General features: G+C 44.7%; 1 protein-coding gene and 1 long non-coding RNA gene across 4 annotated transcripts; one reads left to right on the forward strand and one right to left on the reverse strand.

Moving 5' to 3' along the window:
* The first annotated feature begins 309 nt into the window (after window positions 1-309).
* Window positions 310-18317, forward strand: MTFR1L (mitochondrial fission regulator 1 like). Of its 3 annotated transcripts, none has more exons than XM_042995771.1 (7): window positions 310-393; window positions 3484-3627; window positions 4141-4245; window positions 7027-7136; window positions 7357-7568; window positions 8775-9096; window positions 17295-18317. In XM_042995771.1, the coding sequence occupies exons 2-7, from the start codon at window positions 3604-3606 to the stop codon at window positions 17398-17400; spliced, it is 879 nt and encodes a 292-aa protein (XP_042851705.1). In that variant the 5' UTR covers window positions 310-393; window positions 3484-3603; the 3' UTR covers window positions 17401-18317. The 3 variants fall into 3 exon arrangements, with proteins under 3 accessions (XP_042851705.1, XP_042851707.1, XP_042851706.1); XM_042995773.1 differs by lacking the exon at window positions 17295-18317 and adding an exon at window positions 9851-9932; XM_042995772.1 differs by having other exon boundaries at window positions 350-422.
* Window positions 7884-9918, reverse strand: LOC122241078. The gene is made up of 2 exons (XR_006221033.1): window positions 9829-9918; window positions 7884-9094 (listed from the first exon to the last, which is right to left on the reverse strand). It is a non-coding gene; the product is annotated as an uncharacterized LOC122241078 (long non-coding RNA).
* Window positions 18318-18326: the final 9 nt, after the last annotated feature.

The following is an 18326-nucleotide window of genomic DNA, read 5'->3' on the forward strand; positions in this document are numbered from 1 at the left end:
CGTCTGAGAGGGGCACGTAGTCGGACATCCGCTGCTAGAGGTCGTCTCGGGACTACCCCGGGAGAGCACCTAGAAGGCGGACACCAGCGGCGGATGCGACCAATCAGGCCGCGGGGATGTCCAAGCATCGTCAACTTTTCCCAGGGGCTGGGCCAGCGCAGGCGTGGTCTCGGGGATGGGCGTGTCCCCTCCTTCGGCGTCCCCACCTGAGGCCGCCCGCCGCCCCGCCCCTGCCGAAGGCGCACTCGCCCCGCCCTGAGTAGGGTCCGCCTTAGGAGGGCGCGCGAGGTCGCGGCCCGGTGCGCAGCCGCAGAGGATCACTTCCGGGGGCGGATCGGCGGAAGTGAGGGCGGTTGAGGCTGCGCGGCCGGCTGTGGTAGGAGGGGCCGTAAGGTGAGTGAGTCCCGGAGCTGGAGTCTGAGGTAAGACTAGGTCCGAGTGCCGCTCGGGAGGCGGGAGCGCGGCCTCCCGGCCCGACTGTCAACGCAGCCTAGTGTCAGGCGTTGTGCGGAGCCCGCGGCTCCTGCTCCCGCGCCAGTTCTCGCGGGAGCCCATGTTGTCGGCCTAGCTTGGCTGGGTGTGGGAGGACTCAATGCCCGTCTTCGATGGCTGAGCTATTGCAGAGGCTCCTTAGGCGGCCGGGCTACTTCGGCCGCCTCGCTTCTTCTGGGACCCGAGGGCCGCCAGGGCCGGTAGCGAGAGCTTGGCCGACCTTGGCCCCATGGGGTCGGGACGTTGCGGGGGAGGGGAGGCGTGTCCCGAGCGAGCTCCCCGCAGCGGCTCCCCCAGCGCAGCCGCTTGGGGCCCACGCGGACTGTAGCTCGGCGGGGCGCCCGGTACCGGGGTGACGAGAGCAGACCCTGCTCTGGAGGAGCCCCGAGCCTCCTGCGGGAGAGCGTGTGTGGACAGGCAATGACAGCGGCCCGGAGAGGGATCGTGGGAGCGCGGAGGGACTGAGAACCAACCAGCGTTGCCGGCGAACCGGGGGAAGTCTAGCCGAAGACCCTTGGGACGAGGAGGGGGTGAAGGCCAAGCCCGTGTTCTTGTTCGTTCCCGAACAAACGTCGAAGTGCCCACTGCGGACGAGGCAGGCACTGTGCTGTGCCTGGGGAAGGTTCTGCCCTCCGGCAGACGGCACGTTACACGGGGACCTCATTACTGTTGTGAAAGGACTCCGAAGGAAACGTGGGGTGCTGGGGGGAGGGGGGCAGTAAGGACCTGTCAGGGAAGGGGAGGCGATGCGTGATCTGAGCCCTGAAGAATGATGTGCTTGGTGAAGAAGGTGCTGGTGTTTTCAGCGGAGGGAATAGTGCTGCGAGGCGGCCAGCGTGGCTGGAGGGTTAGGGGAACGCAAGCGGTGTGGCTGTCAGGTGCGCGAGGACCCAACTGTAGGCCTTGGGGTTTTGTCTAGTGAGGTTGGGCCCGATTGTGGAGGGCCCCGCAGGCCATTCTGTGTAGATGTGATCCTGTTGGTTATAGCAAGCCGGGGGTGAGCTAAACATAGGAGGAATGTGTCCTAGAAAGATCTCTCTGGCTGTTGTGTTAGGCCCAACTGAGTCTTTGGAAGTAAGTTTGGAGAGGAAGTGGCTGTAGTGCCTAGAGTGAGAAACAACAGGGAACCACTGTTCCGTGGAACCTGTGGCAGCACTGACATTCACCAGGGCCTGGCACAGCGGGACTTTGATAAAGGCTTGAGCTGTATGGAGTTGAGCCCATGCAGAAAGTAGCAGGATCTAGACCAGACTTGTGCTTTCTTCTGGTGTGCCCCCCGAGGGACCTTAGACAGTTCCTTTCCTCTCTTCAGCCTCCTTTCCCCGTGTGTATCAAAGTGAGTGATCGATAATTCCTCTCCCACGGGTGAAAGAGAAATCCTGCAAGGGAGGTTTCAGTCCACCCCCCCTTCAGACCCTGCCTCCCAGTGACTTCTCACCTGAGCATTCCCAGCCCTCACGACCACCAGTTTACCTTCTGCGCTCCTCTTTACGCCCTCTCAACTTCCTGTCTTGGACCTGTGCTTTTGTTGCTGTTTTTCATCCCTTCCTACCCCCTCTGAACTCACCATGAGGTTGCGGGGCCAGGAGCCTGAATTCACCTGGCCACCTGTTTACTGTACCTTTCTTAAGCAGCGATATTCAGCCTTTGCTAGAATTATGTATTCAGGTCCCATTTCTCTTCCAGATTGTGAGTTCTGTGAGAGCATGGGTGTGTCTTACTCCTTCCAAAGCCCCTACAGGGCCTGGCACAGAGTGGGTATTGTTAGTGTCTGATGAACAAGGGAATGAGTCCATCGATTGCATCTGCCCACCGTCAGGAGCAGCTGTGACCCCATCCGTCTGTGTCTTGTTTTAACAGTTCATTAAGTACTTTAAAATCCTGTTTCACTCATTGATCCTTAAGATAATCTAGGTGGCAGCTGTTCTTGTCCCCTTTACATATGGAAAAGCCAACCTTCAGAAAGGTTATATGGCCTGCCTGAGGCTAAAAGACCTGTGGATAGCTAAGCTGGATGAACATTTGGATCTTTTCCCTGTAGCTCAGTAGATTCAGATTGGCGAGAGCTGGCTGTTCATTCTCCATTTGTCTGTTTTACATCTCCCCCTTGCCAGGACCCACCAGTGCTAGGCTTGGTGGCACGTGCTGGGCTTTTACATCCCTTCTTTAAGAATGATTGCTGGGTTTGGATGGTACCTACAATTTGGCTTTGTAACTACCAAAGGAATCCCCCCCCCTTTTTTTTTTAATGTTTGAGAGAGGAAGAGAATGAGTGAGGAAGGGGCAGAGAGAGAGAGAGGGAGACAGAATCCCAAGCAGGTCTGTCTGGCACCATCAGCACAGAGCCCAGTGTGGGGCTTGAACTGTCGAACTGTGAGATCGTGACCTGAGCCGAAATCGAGTCAGATGCTTAACTGACTGAGCCACCCAGGCACCCCCCAAAAGAGGTCTATTTACATCTTTACCAGTACAGTCAAACCTTGAATTGCGATTAACTTGTTCTGCAAGTGTTCCGCAAGACGAGCAAACATTTCTAATAAATTTTAACTTGATAAATGAGTGATGTCTTGTAATATTGGTAATATGTGACACCGAACATCACAGGATCGCAACTGAGCCAATGGTTCTTGAAATTTGCTTTGATATGTAAGTGCTTTGGGTTACAAGCATGTTTCCAGAACGAAGTATGCTCGCAAACCAAGGTTTTACTGTATTGCCTCAGGAAAGCTCCCAGAGTTGGCCAAGCTCATGCAACGAGTCTGGAACAGAACCTTTAAGGGTCTGGATTTGGAGCCATTGTTGGGTGAAAGCAGTCTCTTGGGCTGTTTTTCTCAAACCCTGTGAAACATCAGAGCATACCAAGGTTTCTGACTTGATACCTTAGTATAAGGTATACTTCTACCTTGGTATAAGTCATGGCTCTGCAGGACCTGGTTTTTGTGGGACTTGTGTGCTGGCCATTGAGTACCCACTGTGGGGATTGTTTCACAGGAAGAGAAATCTGGCGTTCCTTAGGATGGCCTGATATGAAGGAGTCACGCCTCCAGCCTCCCCGAGCCCCCAGAGCTGCCCCGCAGCTGCCTTGTCCTTCAAGTGCAGGAGCCGGTTGAAATGTCGGCAATGGAAGCCAATGTGGTAAGGGGCATTCCCAGGGCAGGGCTGTGGTGGGGAAGAGTTGAGCCCTGGGCCTGCTGAAGTTCTGTAGGAAATTCTGAGATGCTCCAGTTAATTTTTCCTTTCCCCTGGAGGCGACCCTTCCACATACACCCACCTCCCGCCCTCCCACAGATAAAGCCAACTCTCGTCTTTGAGGCAGTTAAGGAGCCAGCGGTGTTTCTGCTTTTCGGTGCAGAGGAAAGGGAGGGAAGCCTCCATGATCCCTACACCCAGCTAATTCCTCACCCCCCTTCACTGATCCTCCCAGCATTGGCAGTGCCTTGTCAACAGCAATATCCCCTTAAGTGGCTGGCCAAGGTGAAGACTAGCAACTGGGGAACCTGCCCGAACTCGTATTGAGACTTGACTAACCCCCACACTGCACCGTGTCCCTGGGATTGGGGACTTCAGTCTCCCTGCTAAAGGAGAGGGGAGTAGGATGGGAGAGTAGTTAGACCCATCTCTGAGATTCCTTGTCACTCTCTGCTTTAGACCATCCCAATCTGGCAAAACAAGCCACATGGAGCTGCTCGAAGTGTAGTGAGAAGAATTGGGACCAACCTGCCCCTGAAGCCATGTCCCCGGGCATCCTTCCAGGTAAGTGTACTGGAAGGGCAGGGTAAGTAGAGGCTCAGAGACTGTGGCAGGATGGTGCTACTTCTGTGCCCCAGACTCCTTGGTGTTGCCAAGGCAGGTTGCCTTCCTGATCACTTTTTCATTTTGTCAAGAAATACTAAGTACATACAGTGGATACTGGTCACTGTGCCTTCCTGATTGCACATGAAACTGTGACCACAACTGTCAGACTTCCAATCTGGTTATAAATGAATAATCTTGCATTTTTTAAATATATATATTTTTTACCGTTTATTCATTTTTTGATAGAGACAGAGTGAGTGGGGGAGGGGCAGAGAGAGAGGGAGACAGAATCTGAAGCAAGCTCCAGGCTCTGAACTAACAGCACAGAGCCTGACACGGGGTTCAAACGCACAGACCATGAGATCATGACCTGAGCTGAAGTCGGACGCTTAACCAGCTGAACCATCCAGGTGCCCCTAATCTTTGATGCCACTGGGGCCTTCAGCACCCACTCTGCAGCAGATTCTTCCCTAGCCCATCTCTGAGATGTACCCCCCCCCACCCCCCACCCCCCCCCCCCCCCCGCTTCTGCAGTGGAAAGCTAAGTAGCATTCTTTAGACCCAGCTACCTCCCTCCTCTAAGAACTCATGGTTAAGTACCAGCTCCTGGCTAGGTGCTTAAGATATATACATTTGGGGAACTGAGGCACAAGTACTTAAACATTCTGCCTACACAGATGTGACAAATATTTCTCTGAAAAGATATGGGTCCAGGTGGAAACAAATGAAGGAGGTGAGTTTCTGTATCAGATGCTGAGCTGTGAAATCTGTAGCTCATTTTGGAGTCAGAAGTGGTGTCAGGGATAGTATTAGAGGCAAGAATGGAGTTAGAAGTGTATGGTATGAGTGGCTGTCCTGTGACCCAGATTGCCAGTTATCCAGAACTGCCTCAAGGGTATGGGCAGGATGTGGTCCTAGCTGCCTGAAGCATCAGAAACAAAGGGAAGCACAGCTAGGGAATGTAGGGACTCAGTGGATGTTGCCCCCACACTTGGCTCTAACCTCTTCAGTCCTTTGGCCAGATGCTGCTGGGCAGGGACAATCAAGGGCACAGGCTCCCACAGAGCAGGAGTATGGCATGAGTGGTAGGAGTAATACTAGCTAACATTTACTGAGCACATACTGTGTGCCAGGCACTGTGCTAAGTACTTTATAGATGTTAATTCATTTAATTGTCAATAGTGGAGCAGCACTCTGGAAAGGAAAACAAATGGAGGCTTCCCCTAAGTGGCCCATCTTAACAGTAACTTCTGGGTCAGTGGAAGTTCTTTTCTGTGTAACCTTGGAGCATCACATCACTCCTGTGAGATCCAGGTTCCCTATCTAAAAGCTGGAACTATCAATTCCTGATCTACCTGCCAATTTGTAGCAGAAACATCTGAATTTAACTCCTGTACAGGTGGGTTTTTGAGAAATTATTCCTGGATTTGGTTGTCAATTCCTTTAAGGGAATCTTGCTGATTTATTTTTTAAATTTACCCATTACCCATACAAAATATTATGGAAAATAAAAAAGGAGAAAGGAAAATAAATTACATGTAATCATATAATAACTATTAATGTTTTGGTGTAGTTCTATTACATCCTTTCATAGGTGCATGTTCTTTCACTTTGATATATTCAAAGCATGACAGAATCCTCCTAACTTTTCATGTAACAGAGTCACTCAGCCTTGTCTGTTCCCTGGTTGTTGTTCACTGGGTTGAGGGGATATTTTAAGGAATCCTCTTATTCTTTTGGTATAATCATTTCTTGTTATTTAAATCTAACTATTCAAATTATCAAGTTTGCTTAACACAATGTTGCTATAACAGTGTAGATCCCAGTTAGCTACAGAGGTGTTATAAGGAGCTAGCCAGGAGAAACTTCCTGTTGATAACAAACAAGACTGTTGTCCTTGCACCTGTATTCTCCCAGCCAGAGAAAGCAAGATGTTCTTAGTGGCCATTTCTGTTAAAAGGCAGCTCTGGCCGGTCCCACTGAAGACTCCTTTGCTCTAACTAGGGGCAAGGAATGTTTTCTTTAAAAGACCAAATAGTAAATATTTTAATGTGTGGGCCATAACTACTGTTACAACTACTCACTTCTGCAGTTGCAGCTTAAAAGATGTCACAGACAATACATAAATGAATGGGTATGAACTTTTCCAATAAAACTTTATATGTAAAAACAGTTCCCAGGGCGCCTGGGTGGCTCAGTCAGTTAGTGTCTGACTCTTGGTTTCTGCTCAGGTCATGATCTCATGGTTTATGAGTTTAAGCCCCGCATTGGGCTCTGTGCTGGCGGTGTGGAACTTTCTTGGGGTTCTCTGCCTCCCTGTCTCTCAAAAATAAAACATTTAAAACAAAAAACCAGATCCCAGTCCTACCCTAGGCTGCCATGTTTTGCTTGGAAGATAGAACAGACTCAAAACTGGTCTCTTCACTCTCTCATGCATATTCCACACAGCAACCAGAGTAATCTTTTAAAATCTGATTCTTAACTTAAAATCCTCCAGTGGCTCTTATTCACTTTCCAGACTCTTGCAAATCACCCTCCACCCGTAGCTCTGTCCAGTTGTGCTGAGCTATTTGTAATCCCACAAACTTTCTTCTGACCTTTTACTCAGATTGTTTCCAGGAAGCCATCCTGGTACCCAGGACTGAATTAGGTGCCCCCCCCCCCATGTGTTTTGCAGTCTTTGATAGTCTCCTCATGATTTCAGTTAATTGTTTTTTGATGACTTTTGCTTCCCTGTAGACCCTGCCCAACATCTCTGACCTGTGTCTGAGGGATGTACCCCCAGTCCCTACTCTGGCTGACATCGCCTGGATTGCTGCGGATGAAGAGGAGACATATGCCCGGGTCAGGTAGCTGAGGCAGTAGCTGGTCTGCTGGGGAATAGGGAGGGAGCTTCTTTCCAGATGAGGTGGCAGGCAGCAGGGAGAGTGTTCAAGAGGGGCCGAGGGCAACAGAAGCTGTGGGCTCTGAACCTGGCTGTGTTACTCTTATAGCAACGAGTGAAGGAACTTTAGAAGGGGTGCAGTGGCTGGCTTTCTCTGCTGACATACTTGTCTTTCCCTGGTCCAGGAGTGACACACGGCCCCTGAGGCATACCTGGAAGCCCAGCCCTCTGATTGTCATGCAGCGTAATGCCTCAGTGCCCAACTTGCGTGGGTCTGAGGAGAGGCTCCTGGCCTTGAAGAAGCCAGCCCTGCCAGCCCTAAGCCGCACCACAGAGCTGCAGGATGAGTTGAGCCACCTGCGCAGCCAGATTGCTAAAATAGTGGCAGCCGATGCAGGTAGGAGCCCCTGAGTCAGGGCCAGAATATAGCAGGCTGTTCCTTTTACCCTGGCTCTTGGTACAGGATAAGGGTAGGAAAATGATGGTCCATGATTCAGGGGGACATAGGCCCAAAACTCTGGGGCTGTTCTGAGGCCTGACTAGCCTCTGGTACTCCTTGGATGGTTTCCAACGGCCATTTGGGGCTGACTGGTTTGGTTAGGAACAAAACCTTCACTTTACCTGTGACCTCAGGCAGATTCCCTCCCTTGGCCACAAAAATCAATACCCTCATCCAAGTGTCTTTAACATCACATATTCCGTGAGCCCTCCAGCAGCTTTCATTTTTAATGAGAGAGAAGCATTCCCCACCATTGAGAGAGCTATCCCCTTTAAGCACTTATCTTCCGTTTCCTTGTTCTACCAGAGACCACCTCTCCATCCCTCCATCTGTCTGTAAGGCAGAACCGCTGGAAATAGACGGGAGTCTGTCTTGACCTAGTGCATGAAACATCAACATGTGGATCTCGCCCCAGTTGCCCAGGGTTTATCCTCCTGTTCCTTCCATCCTCACTTTTCTGGTCCTTGTTGACTTAAGGTTTGGGAGCTGTGACTTCATCTGTTGGTACAACACATGAAAATCATATGGCAGTTATATAGAGGAATTATACTTGAGTTTTTCATTTATATGTTGGCTACATTTTTGTCATCCAAGAGACAAGCTGAAGTAGTTGATGAAAAATGAAACGTAAAAATCTTTTTGTTTTGGAAATTCTCCCTTAAGATTTGAGAAACTAGGAGGACTGTCACCATTCTGTTTTCGCTACTTCTTCCAGTCACTCAGAAGCACTAGCCCAGTTAGAGAAAGGACAGATTCTGACTTTGGTTCTGTTACTGTCGCTTTGGTCGAAATAGGGCTGTCACTCCATAGCCCACTGCAGAATGGGAGGGAGATTTTAGGTGCCTAAGCCTTTACGGGGTGGGTTCTTCCACCCTCCCAGAACACTGGAAGAACTCAGTGCTTCTGTATCTTCTTTAGATCCTGAGAGGGGAGGGTAGTGGAGGAATCCTCCACTGGCTTACACGGACTATCCCGGGCTCTCCCAGAAGGTCACGGTGTCAGCCCAGGAAATGAGTGTTGTTGGTAGGCAGTGCTTGTGGGGAGAAGATATTACTGCCGTGTTCTAGCCCAATGTCCATCCATGCCTGTTGTTTTCTCTTTCAGCTTCGGCTTCATTAACGCCAGATTTCTTATCTCCAGGAAGTTCAAATGTCTCTTCTCCCTTACCTTGTTTTGGATCCTCATTCCACTCTACAACTTCCTTTGTCATTAGTGACATCACCGAGGAGACCGAGGTAGAGGTCCCTGAGCTTCCATCAGTCCCCCTGCTTTGTTCTGCCAGCCCTGAATGTTGCAAACCAGAACACAAGGCTACCTGCAGCTCGTCTGAAGAGGATGACTGTGTTTCTCTGTCCAAGGCCAGCAGCTTTGCAGATATGATGGGGATCCTGAAGGACTTCCACCGGATGAAACAGAGCCAAGATCTGTAAGTATTTGATAAGGAGCTCTGGTGATGTATTTACTGTTTAAGTCATTTTGGCCAGTGGTCTAGTAGAAACTTACATAGTAAGTCCTCAGTAGTGGCTATAATTTACTCCATTCACAAAACTAGCTTGCTTGCTTAATAACACCCCGGGCTCTGGTTTGAGGAAAGAGCAACATTTTACATTTGGTTGGGTGATCTAACTCAATCATTGGTAGAGATTTATCTAATCCAACTTCTGTCCCCCAGAGGGGCTTCACTTTAGTTCTTGCTGGTGACAAGTGTCCCCATGCCCCACCCTTCAAAATAGGGTTGCATAATAATGATTTTAGTATCTCAAACTGGGTTTTTGATAGATGGGAGAATTCCAAAATGTCCCCTGGGGCACCTGGGTGGCTGAGTTGGTTAAGTGTCCAATTCTCGATTTCGGCTCATGATCTCACAGTGTTGGGATAGAGCCCTATGTTGGGTTCTGTGCTGACAACACAGAGCCTGCTTGGGATTTTCGCTCTGCCCTTTCCCCACTCACGCTGTCTCTCTCAAATAAACATTAAAAAATATACAGTGGTCCCTTCTTATACAAGCCAACTGGATTAGCCATTTGAAACTTATGAACTTGGCTGCCCATCAGAATTTGTTAAAAATACACCTTTAAACTTGCTAAAGCAGAACCTCCAAGGAATGGAGCCCTAGGTATTTTAAGTGGGGGTGGAAAGGAGTTTAGGAAATACCTACCTTGAGAAATTTCACCTCGCAGAGGAAGCCCTAGAGCTCCAGCCAGAGGGACTCACTACCTTGCAGTGTTTCTCCAAGTGTAGTCTGAGCTACCTTCGTGGGATGCACCAGAGAAGCTTGTTCACATGCAGGTTCCTGAGCACTGAAACACTGAAGTTCAACATCCAGACCCCAAAGGCTGGAGTGTGCAGCTATTTGTAAATGCAGATAAAAAAGCTCTTTTGGGGGCTGGGACATGAAGTTTGTCTCCTGAGTTGGAGTTCTTGTTGAAGGGAAGGTTACTCACCTTGGTATGTCTGGCCCCCAATTACTTGTAAAGGCTGACTGACTCCCTCATTGCTTCCTGGATAGTCAATCCTTTAGGGAAGTCATTTTTAATCTCCCTTCTTGGGGCCTAGGCTGGTTGGTCATACCCACAGTTCCTAGATCTCCTGCATTCCCAAATTCAGCTCCTGCTTCCTTTAAGCTGATCTATGCCTTTTTCTTCTGGTCAATGTTTTATAGAATGACTCTCAAACTTTCTGTTACTTGCCTCTTCACCATATTAGATCCAAACTCCTTCTCCCACTTATTTAATAGAAAGAACTGAATTGATAACTAAAAATGAGAAAGTAGCCCCATCAGCAAAGATTCAGAAATGTGACAGATTGATGTTAACCCTTACACCTAGTAAAATGACTTCATAAGGACATGTGTAATTGAAAGCACCTATTTTCTAGGTATCTAGGACACTCTTTTATGATGTATCAGGTATTCAAACCTACCCCAATCTGGAGTTGATTCTGTTCCCATGGCCCCCTTATGATGTGAATACTTTACTGTGAATTCTAGAGCTCTTGTAAAAACCTCAGGGAAGGGGCATTTGGGTGGCTCAGTCAGTTAAGTGTCTGACGTCAGTTCAAGTCATGATCTCACAGTTTGTGAGTTCAACCCTGCACTGGGCTCTGCATAGTCAGCTTCAGATCCTCCGTCTCCCTCTCTTTCTGCCCCCTCTCTCTCCAATATAAAAATAAACATTAAACAAAACCTCAGTGATAACAGACGTAGGATACTTACCCGATAAAAAGTTCAAAATGGTCATAAAGATGTAAAACTGGGAAGAAGATGGGGAGAAGAATGGATGAACACAGAACTTCAACAAAAAGATAGAAAATATATGAAAAATACAAGTCATGGAGCTGATGAACACAATAACTGAACTGAATGAAAACACGAGAGGGGTTCACCAGCAGACTAGACGGAACAGAAGAAAGGGTAAGTGAACTCAAACACAAAGCAATAGAATATCTCCAATCAGAGCAGCAAGTAGGAAAAAAAAAAAAAAAAAGGAAAAAAAAAGTGAAGATAGATTAAGGAACTTAAAGGGGCAACATCAAATGGATTAACATTCTCATTGTAGGGCTCCCAGAAGGAGAGAGACAGAAATCTTATTGAAAAAAGAATGGCTGAAAATGCCCCTTAATGTGGGAAAGGAAACAGACGTCTAGATCCAGGAGGCCTGGAGAGTTCCAAATAAGATGAACCCAAAGAGACCCTAAAAGCAGCAAGAAAAAAATAACTTGTTATGTAAAAAGGAATCCCCTCCGTAAGACTCTCAGTACATTTTCCAACACTTTGCAGCCCAGGAGGGAATGAAAGTGTATTCAAAATGCTAAAAGAAAAATTCCAAACAAGCAAAGTTATTCAGAATTAATTTCCCAGACAGTTAAAGGAGTTTATCACCACTAAATCGGCCTTAAAAGAAATGTTAAAATGACCTCTTTAGGCTGAAAAAAGCACTAATCAGAAACCGGAACACATATAAAAGAGCAAATCTCACTGGAGAGATAAATGTAATAAAAATAGTGGATTAATCACTTGTTAAGGTTAAAAACACAAAAGTAAAATAACAAAGACCTAAAAAAAACAAAAGTAAAAACGTAACTGATTATAATAGTTAAGGGATATGCAAGAAAAAATGGTGAAATGTGATCTCAAAAATGGGGAGGGGGAGTAAAAATGTTGAGCTTTAGAATGCGATCAAACAAGTTGGCAACTGTTTTATCAATTTAAAATAGACTTATGGATAGGAGTTCTACTTAAGGCTCATCTTAACTACAAAACAAAAACATAGTAAATATACACTAGAGAGTTTCATCAAACCACAAAGGAAGAGAGCAAGACAAGAAAGGTACAGAGAACTACAGAAACAGCCAGAAAACAATAAAATGGCAAGTACATACTTACCAATAACTTTTTTTTTTTTAATATTTATTCTTGAGAGAGACAGAGTGTGAACAGGGGAGGGCCAGAGAGGGAGGCACAGAATCTGAAGCAGGATCCAGGCTCCAAGCTGTTAGCACAGAGCCCGATGTGGGGCTCAAACTCACAAACCACGAGATCATGATCTGAGCCGAGGTCGGATGCTTAACCAAGCCACCTAAGCACCCCAATAATTATACCCAATAATGTAAACAGACTAAATATGCCAGTCAAAAAACAGTGGCTAAATGGGGCAGCTGGCTAGCTTAGTTGGGAGAGCATGCAACTCTTGATCTTGGGGTCATGAGGTTGAGCCCCATGCTGGGTGCAGAGATTGAATGAATGAATAAAAACTTTTAATGTTTATTTATGCTTAGGAGAGAGAGAAAGAGGAGGGGAGAAGCAGAGAGAGGGAGACAGAGGATCTGAATTGGGCTCTGTGCTGTCAGCAAAGAGCCCGATGTGAGGCTCGAACACACATACCATGAGATCATGCCCTGAAGTTGGACACTTAACTCACTGAGCCACCCAGGTGCCCCAAAAAGGACTAAAATCTTGAGGGGAAAAAAAAAAAAAAGGCTATGGCTAAATGGATTAAAAACAAAACCTAAGTGCTGCCTACAAGAGACTCTTTTAGATGTAGGAACACACACAGATGGAAAGTGAAGGGATAGAAAAAGATACTCCATACAAATGGAAACCAAAAGAAAGCTGGGGTAGCTGTAACTTAGAAAAAAATCGACTTGAAAACAAAGATTGTAGTAAGAAACAAAAGGGGTTATATAATGATAAAGGGGTCAATCCAACAAGAGGATATAATATTTGTAAATATTTATGAACCCAATATAAGAACATCTATATGTATAAATAAATATTGACAGACATGAAGAGAGACAGCCATACAATAGTAGCAGGGGACTTTAATACCCAACTTGCATCAATGGATAGATCATCCAGGCAGAAAATAAGAAAACATCAGCCTTATGTGATATTAGACCAGACAGACTTTACAGATATATACAGAACATCCCATCCAAAAGCAACAGAATTTACACTCTCAAGTGTACATGGAACATTTTCCAGGATAGATCATATGGTAGGCCACAAAACAAAGAGGACTGAAATCCTACCAAGCATCTTTTCCAGCTCCAGTGATAAGAAACTAGGTATCAGTGGCAGCTCTTTCTGTCCGTGGGTTCTGTCCCGTGCTTTAATAAAACCACCTTATTTGCTCAAAAATAAATAAATAAATAAATAAACTAGAAATCAGTTACACAAAGAAAACTGGAAAATTCACAGATAATGTGGAGATTAAACAACATTTATGAAACAACTTGAGAATCAAAGTAGAAACCAAAAGAGAAAAAAAAAATACCTTGACACAAACAGAATGGAAATATACCAAAATTTATGAGATGTAACAAAAGCAGTTCTGACAAGGAGGTTTACAGCAATAGTGCCTATCTCAAGAAGCAAAATTCCCAAATAACTTTATACCTTAAGGAACCAGGAAAAAGAATAAATGAAACCCAAAGTTAGTAGAAGGAAGGAAATAACAAAGATTAGAGCAGAAATAAATGAAAGACTAAAAAGCAATAGAAAAGATGAAAGTAAGGGGTTATCCTTTGAAAAGATAAAAAATTGACAAACCTCTAGCCAGAATCACCAAGAAAAGGACTCAAAATCAGAAATAAAAGAGATTACAACTAATACCACAGATATACAAAGGATGAGACTACTATGAAAAATTATGTGCCAACAAATGGACAACCTAGAAGAAATGAGTGAATTCCTAGAAACATACAATCTATCAAGACCAAATCATGAAGAAATAGAAAATCTGAACAGATTGATTGCTAATAAAGAGATTAAACCAGTAATCAAAAACCTCCCAATGAAAAAAATCTAAGACCAGATGACTTCACTGGGTGAATTCTACCAAACATTCAAAGAAGAATATCAATTCTCAAACTCTTCCAAAAAACAGAAGAGGAAGGAACTCTTTCAAACTCACTTTACAAGGCCAGCATTATCCTTACACCAAAACAAGGACACGGGAAGAAAATTAAATTATAGGCCAATATTCCTGAACACAGATGCAGAAATCCTCAACAAAATATTAGCTAACTGAATTCAACAATACCTTAAAAGGATCATACACCATGATCAAGTGGGATTTATTCAGGGGATTCAAGGATAGTCCAATATCTGCACATCAGTGTGATAAACCACATTAAGAAAACCAAGGATAAAAGTCCTATGTTCATTTCACAAGATGCAGAAAAACCTCTCAAGAAAATTCAACATCCAGTTGTGATAAAAACTCTCAACAAAGCAGGTATAGAAGGATCATACCTCAACATTTAAATAAAGTCCAGAAATGACAAGCCCACAGTTAACATCACACTGAACAGTAAAAGCTGAAAGCTTTTCCTCTAAGATCAGAACAAGAAAAAAATGCCCACTCACCACTTTGTCCTAGCCAGAGCAATCAGGCGAGAATAAGAAAACCTATCCAAACTGGAAAGGAAGAAGTAGAACTGTCACTATTTGCAGATAATACACAGAATACTTCAAGACTCAAAAACAAAATGGTTAGAAGAAATGAATTCAGTAATGTTGCAGGATACAAAATCAGTAAGTAAAAATCTGTTATTTCTATACATTAATAACAGACTACCTGAGAAATTTAAAAAAACAATCCCATTTACAACTGCATCAAAAAGAATAGAATACCAAGGATTAATTTTAACCAAGGAGGTGAAAACTACAAGATATCAAGGAAAGAAATTAAAGGAGACACAAATAAATAGATATTGGGAGAAATTAAAGAAGATACAAATAAATATATATTCGGAGAATTAATATTGCTAAAATATCCATACTACCCAAAGCAGTCTACAGATTAATGCAATTGCTATAAAAATTCCAATGGCATTCTGCACAGAACTAGAACAAAGAATCCTAAAATTTGATTTGGAACCCCAAAGACCCCAAATAGCCAAAGCAATCTTGAGAAAGACGAAGCTGAAGGCATCACACTCCCTGATTTCAAGCTCTATTACAAAGCTATAGTAAATAAAACAGTATGGTATTGGCATAAAAACAGAAACAGTTCAATGGAGCAGAACAGAGCCCATAAATAAACTCACACATATATGGTCACTTTACAACAAAGGATCCAGGAACATACAGTGGGGAAAAGACAGTCTCTTCCATAAATGGTGCTGGGAAAACTGGATAGCCACATACAAACAAATGAAACTCAACCACTATCTTAACACCACATGCAAAACTTAACTCAAAATGTATTAAAGACTTGAATGTAAGACCTGAAACCATAAAACTCCTAGAAGAAAACACAGGCATGTGGACGTAGGACATAGGTTATGGCAATGATCTTTTCAACTGGACACCAAGAGTAAAAGCAAAAATAAACAAATGGGGCTGTATCAAAAAAGCTTCTGCACAACAAAGGAAACCATCAGCAAAATGAAAGGGCAGACTATTGAATGTGAGAAAATATTTGCAAATCATATATCCAATAAGGGTTAATATCCAAAATATATGAAGAACTACAACTTAATAGCAAAAAACAAATAAAAAGACCAAAAACCCAGTCTGATTAAAAAATAGGCAGAGGGGATGCCTGGCTGACTCAGTCGGTGGGTTGTGACTTTGAGCCCCAGGCTGGGTGTAGAGATTACTTACTTGAATGAATGAATGAATGAATGACAGAGAACTGCAATAGACATGTTTCCAAAGACCTACAGATGACCAATAGGCACATGAATAGATGCTTAACATCACTAATCATCAGGGAAATGCAAATCAAAACCACAGTGTACCTCACACCTGTTAGAATGGCCATTATCAAAAAAATAAGTGTTGGCAAGGATGTGGAGAAAAGGAAACCCTTGTGACTGGGTAGGAATGTAAACTGGTGCATACACCATGAGAAACAGTATGGAGGTTAGTCAAAAAAATTAAATAGAACTACCATATGATCCAGCAATTCTACTTCTGGTATTATCAGAAAACAAAAACACTTAAGATGTATGCACCCCCATATTCACTGCAACATTATTTACAAAAAGCAAGATAGGGAAACAGCCTATCATCAATGGATGAGTGGATAAAGAAATTGTGGTACAAATACACAGTGCAATATTATTCAGCCATTAAGAAAGAATGAAGTCTTGCTATATCCAGCAATATGATGCCTTGAGGTCATTATGCTAAGTGAAACAAGCCAGACTGAGAAAGAAAAATACTGTATGATAGCTTATATGTGAGTCTAAATTAAAAAATAAAACAAAAAACAAGCCTATAGATACAAAGAACAGACTAGTGCCTGCCAGAGACTGCAGTGGAGATGGGAGAACTAGGTGAAAGGTGTCAAAAGGTAAAAAAAAAAAAAAAAACTTTTTAATTAAAAAAGACGATTGTGGTGTGTCTGGGCGTCTCAGTCAGTTAAGCCTCTGACTCTTGATTTCAGTTCAGGTCATGATCCCAGAGTCATGGGATCAAGCCCTGCATCAAGCTCTGTGCTGATTGTGGAGCCTGCTTAAGATTCTCTCCCCCCGCCCCCCGCCCCTCTCCCCTGCTCACATGCACATGTGCGTGCACTCTGAATAAATTTAAAAAGATTGTACCTATAGCTGACAATGTATTATATGCTTAGAAATTTGTTAAGAGCGTAGATCTCTTAAGTGTTCTTTCCAATTAAAAAAAAAAAAAATCTAAGAGCTCCCCTGATGAACAGATAGGGTAGTAGGAAATCTTCAGCACACCTTTTCTGTAGAACTAATAAAAGAATAGCCAAGAGTCAAGAATCCCTTCCCCTGCAGAAATGCTACAAAGAAAAGACACCAAAAGGTGGGAGAAGCTTAGCGATCATAGACCAGCTCTACCAGGTTGATAGTCCTTTACTTTGCCCACATTCTATAGCCATTTCAGGAAATAGTAAAGCATTCTAGTTAAGAAACCAGCTAGCTTGGTTTTGGATTCTGGATTTGCTACATACTAGCTGAGTATCTAGTGACTGGCAAAACTGTATAATCCTGTGTGTGCTTCAGTTTCCTCATCTGAAAAAAAGGATTATAATAGCACCAACTTTGTACGATTGTTGTGAGGACTGAATGAGATAATATATTCAAAGACACAGAACACTACCTGAGACAGAGCAAGTACTTAATAAATCTAAGTTATGATTTTGTCTGTAGGAGCCGGAGTTTACTAAAGGAGGAAGACCCTGCCATCCTAATCTCTGAGGTCCTAAGGAGGAAGTTTGCCCTGAAGGAAGAAGATATTAGCAGAAAGGGAAACTGACAGAACTCAGCTCTGCAAATTCAGTCTCATGCTCCTGGAATTCCTTCAATAGCTGCCTTCCTCACCACAGACCTTTCTGCCTCACAGTTAGAAATCTTTTTGCAAAGGTCTTGCGGAAATCTAGAGCTTGGACTGAAAGAGAAAAGTTGGATTATGCTTCCTTTGCTTCGAACCTTAGCAGAAGCTAAGGCATGTTTTGCACTGAGACACTTGTTACAGGTAAATGCATAGGTTGGAATGTCTCAGTCTAAAGGATGAGATAGAAGTTTGGCTTTTCCTGCCTCTGTGTGAAAATCAGTTCTAAGTGAATGGCTTATTACTTCACTGCATTAGACCCCATAACTGGTCTCACCGGACACTTTGTGCCCAGCTATCACTCTCAGCGGCTTCCTTGTAGCAGAGCAGGGCTGAGGGGAGGGGGGCTGTATTTGTATGTGTTGACAGGGCAAGGAAAATCTTATGCTGCTCCATCATAAATGGACACCAGTGCCCAGCAACCCCCCTCTCCTCCTTCCCAGTCCAACACCTAGATATAGAGGGTCACACCTCTGGACCAGCTGACACTTGGGCTGCTGCTGGGAAGCCTGGGCTGCTTTTTTCTTAAATATATTTTGTAATACTCTACAACCAGATCTACCCTCCCAGGCCCTGGGCCCTCACGGGTTCCACTGATTGAAAATGCTTTCTCTTCCGTGGACTTTAGTTTAAGCCTAGTAGGAAAGAGAAATGGGGAGGAAAGAAGAGTACCATCCTTCTTCCAGGCCCTTGACTGCTCCTTTGCGTTGGGCCAAGGTTTGTACCTACCACACCATGCATGACTCAGACGCCCTCGGGTCCCTTTCTCTACGGTATGTATCCTGTGTGTGTGTGGGTTGAAGCACTACCTGACATTAAATGAAGGATATGGAGAGATCCTGCACCTGCTC

Source organism: Panthera tigris, chromosome C1 (genome assembly GCF_018350195.1).
Source record: "Panthera tigris isolate Pti1 chromosome C1, P.tigris_Pti1_mat1.1, whole genome shotgun sequence".
NCBI classification, from domain to species: Eukaryota; Metazoa; Chordata; class Mammalia; order Carnivora; family Felidae; genus Panthera; species Panthera tigris.

Excerpts from the sequence above, each read along its gene's own strand:
- MTFR1L (XM_042995771.1), top strand. The coding sequence starts at position 3,604 with ATGTCGGCAATGGAAGCCAATGTG. Across the intron at positions 3,628-4,140 it reads CGGCAATGGAAGCCAATGTG|ACCATCCCAATCTGGCAAAA; the intron begins GTAAGGGGCATT and ends TCTCTGCTTTAG. Across the intron at positions 9,097-17,294 it reads ATGAAACAGAGCCAAGATCT|GAGCCGGAGTTTACTAAAGG; the intron begins GTAAGTATTTGA and ends TTTTGTCTGTAG.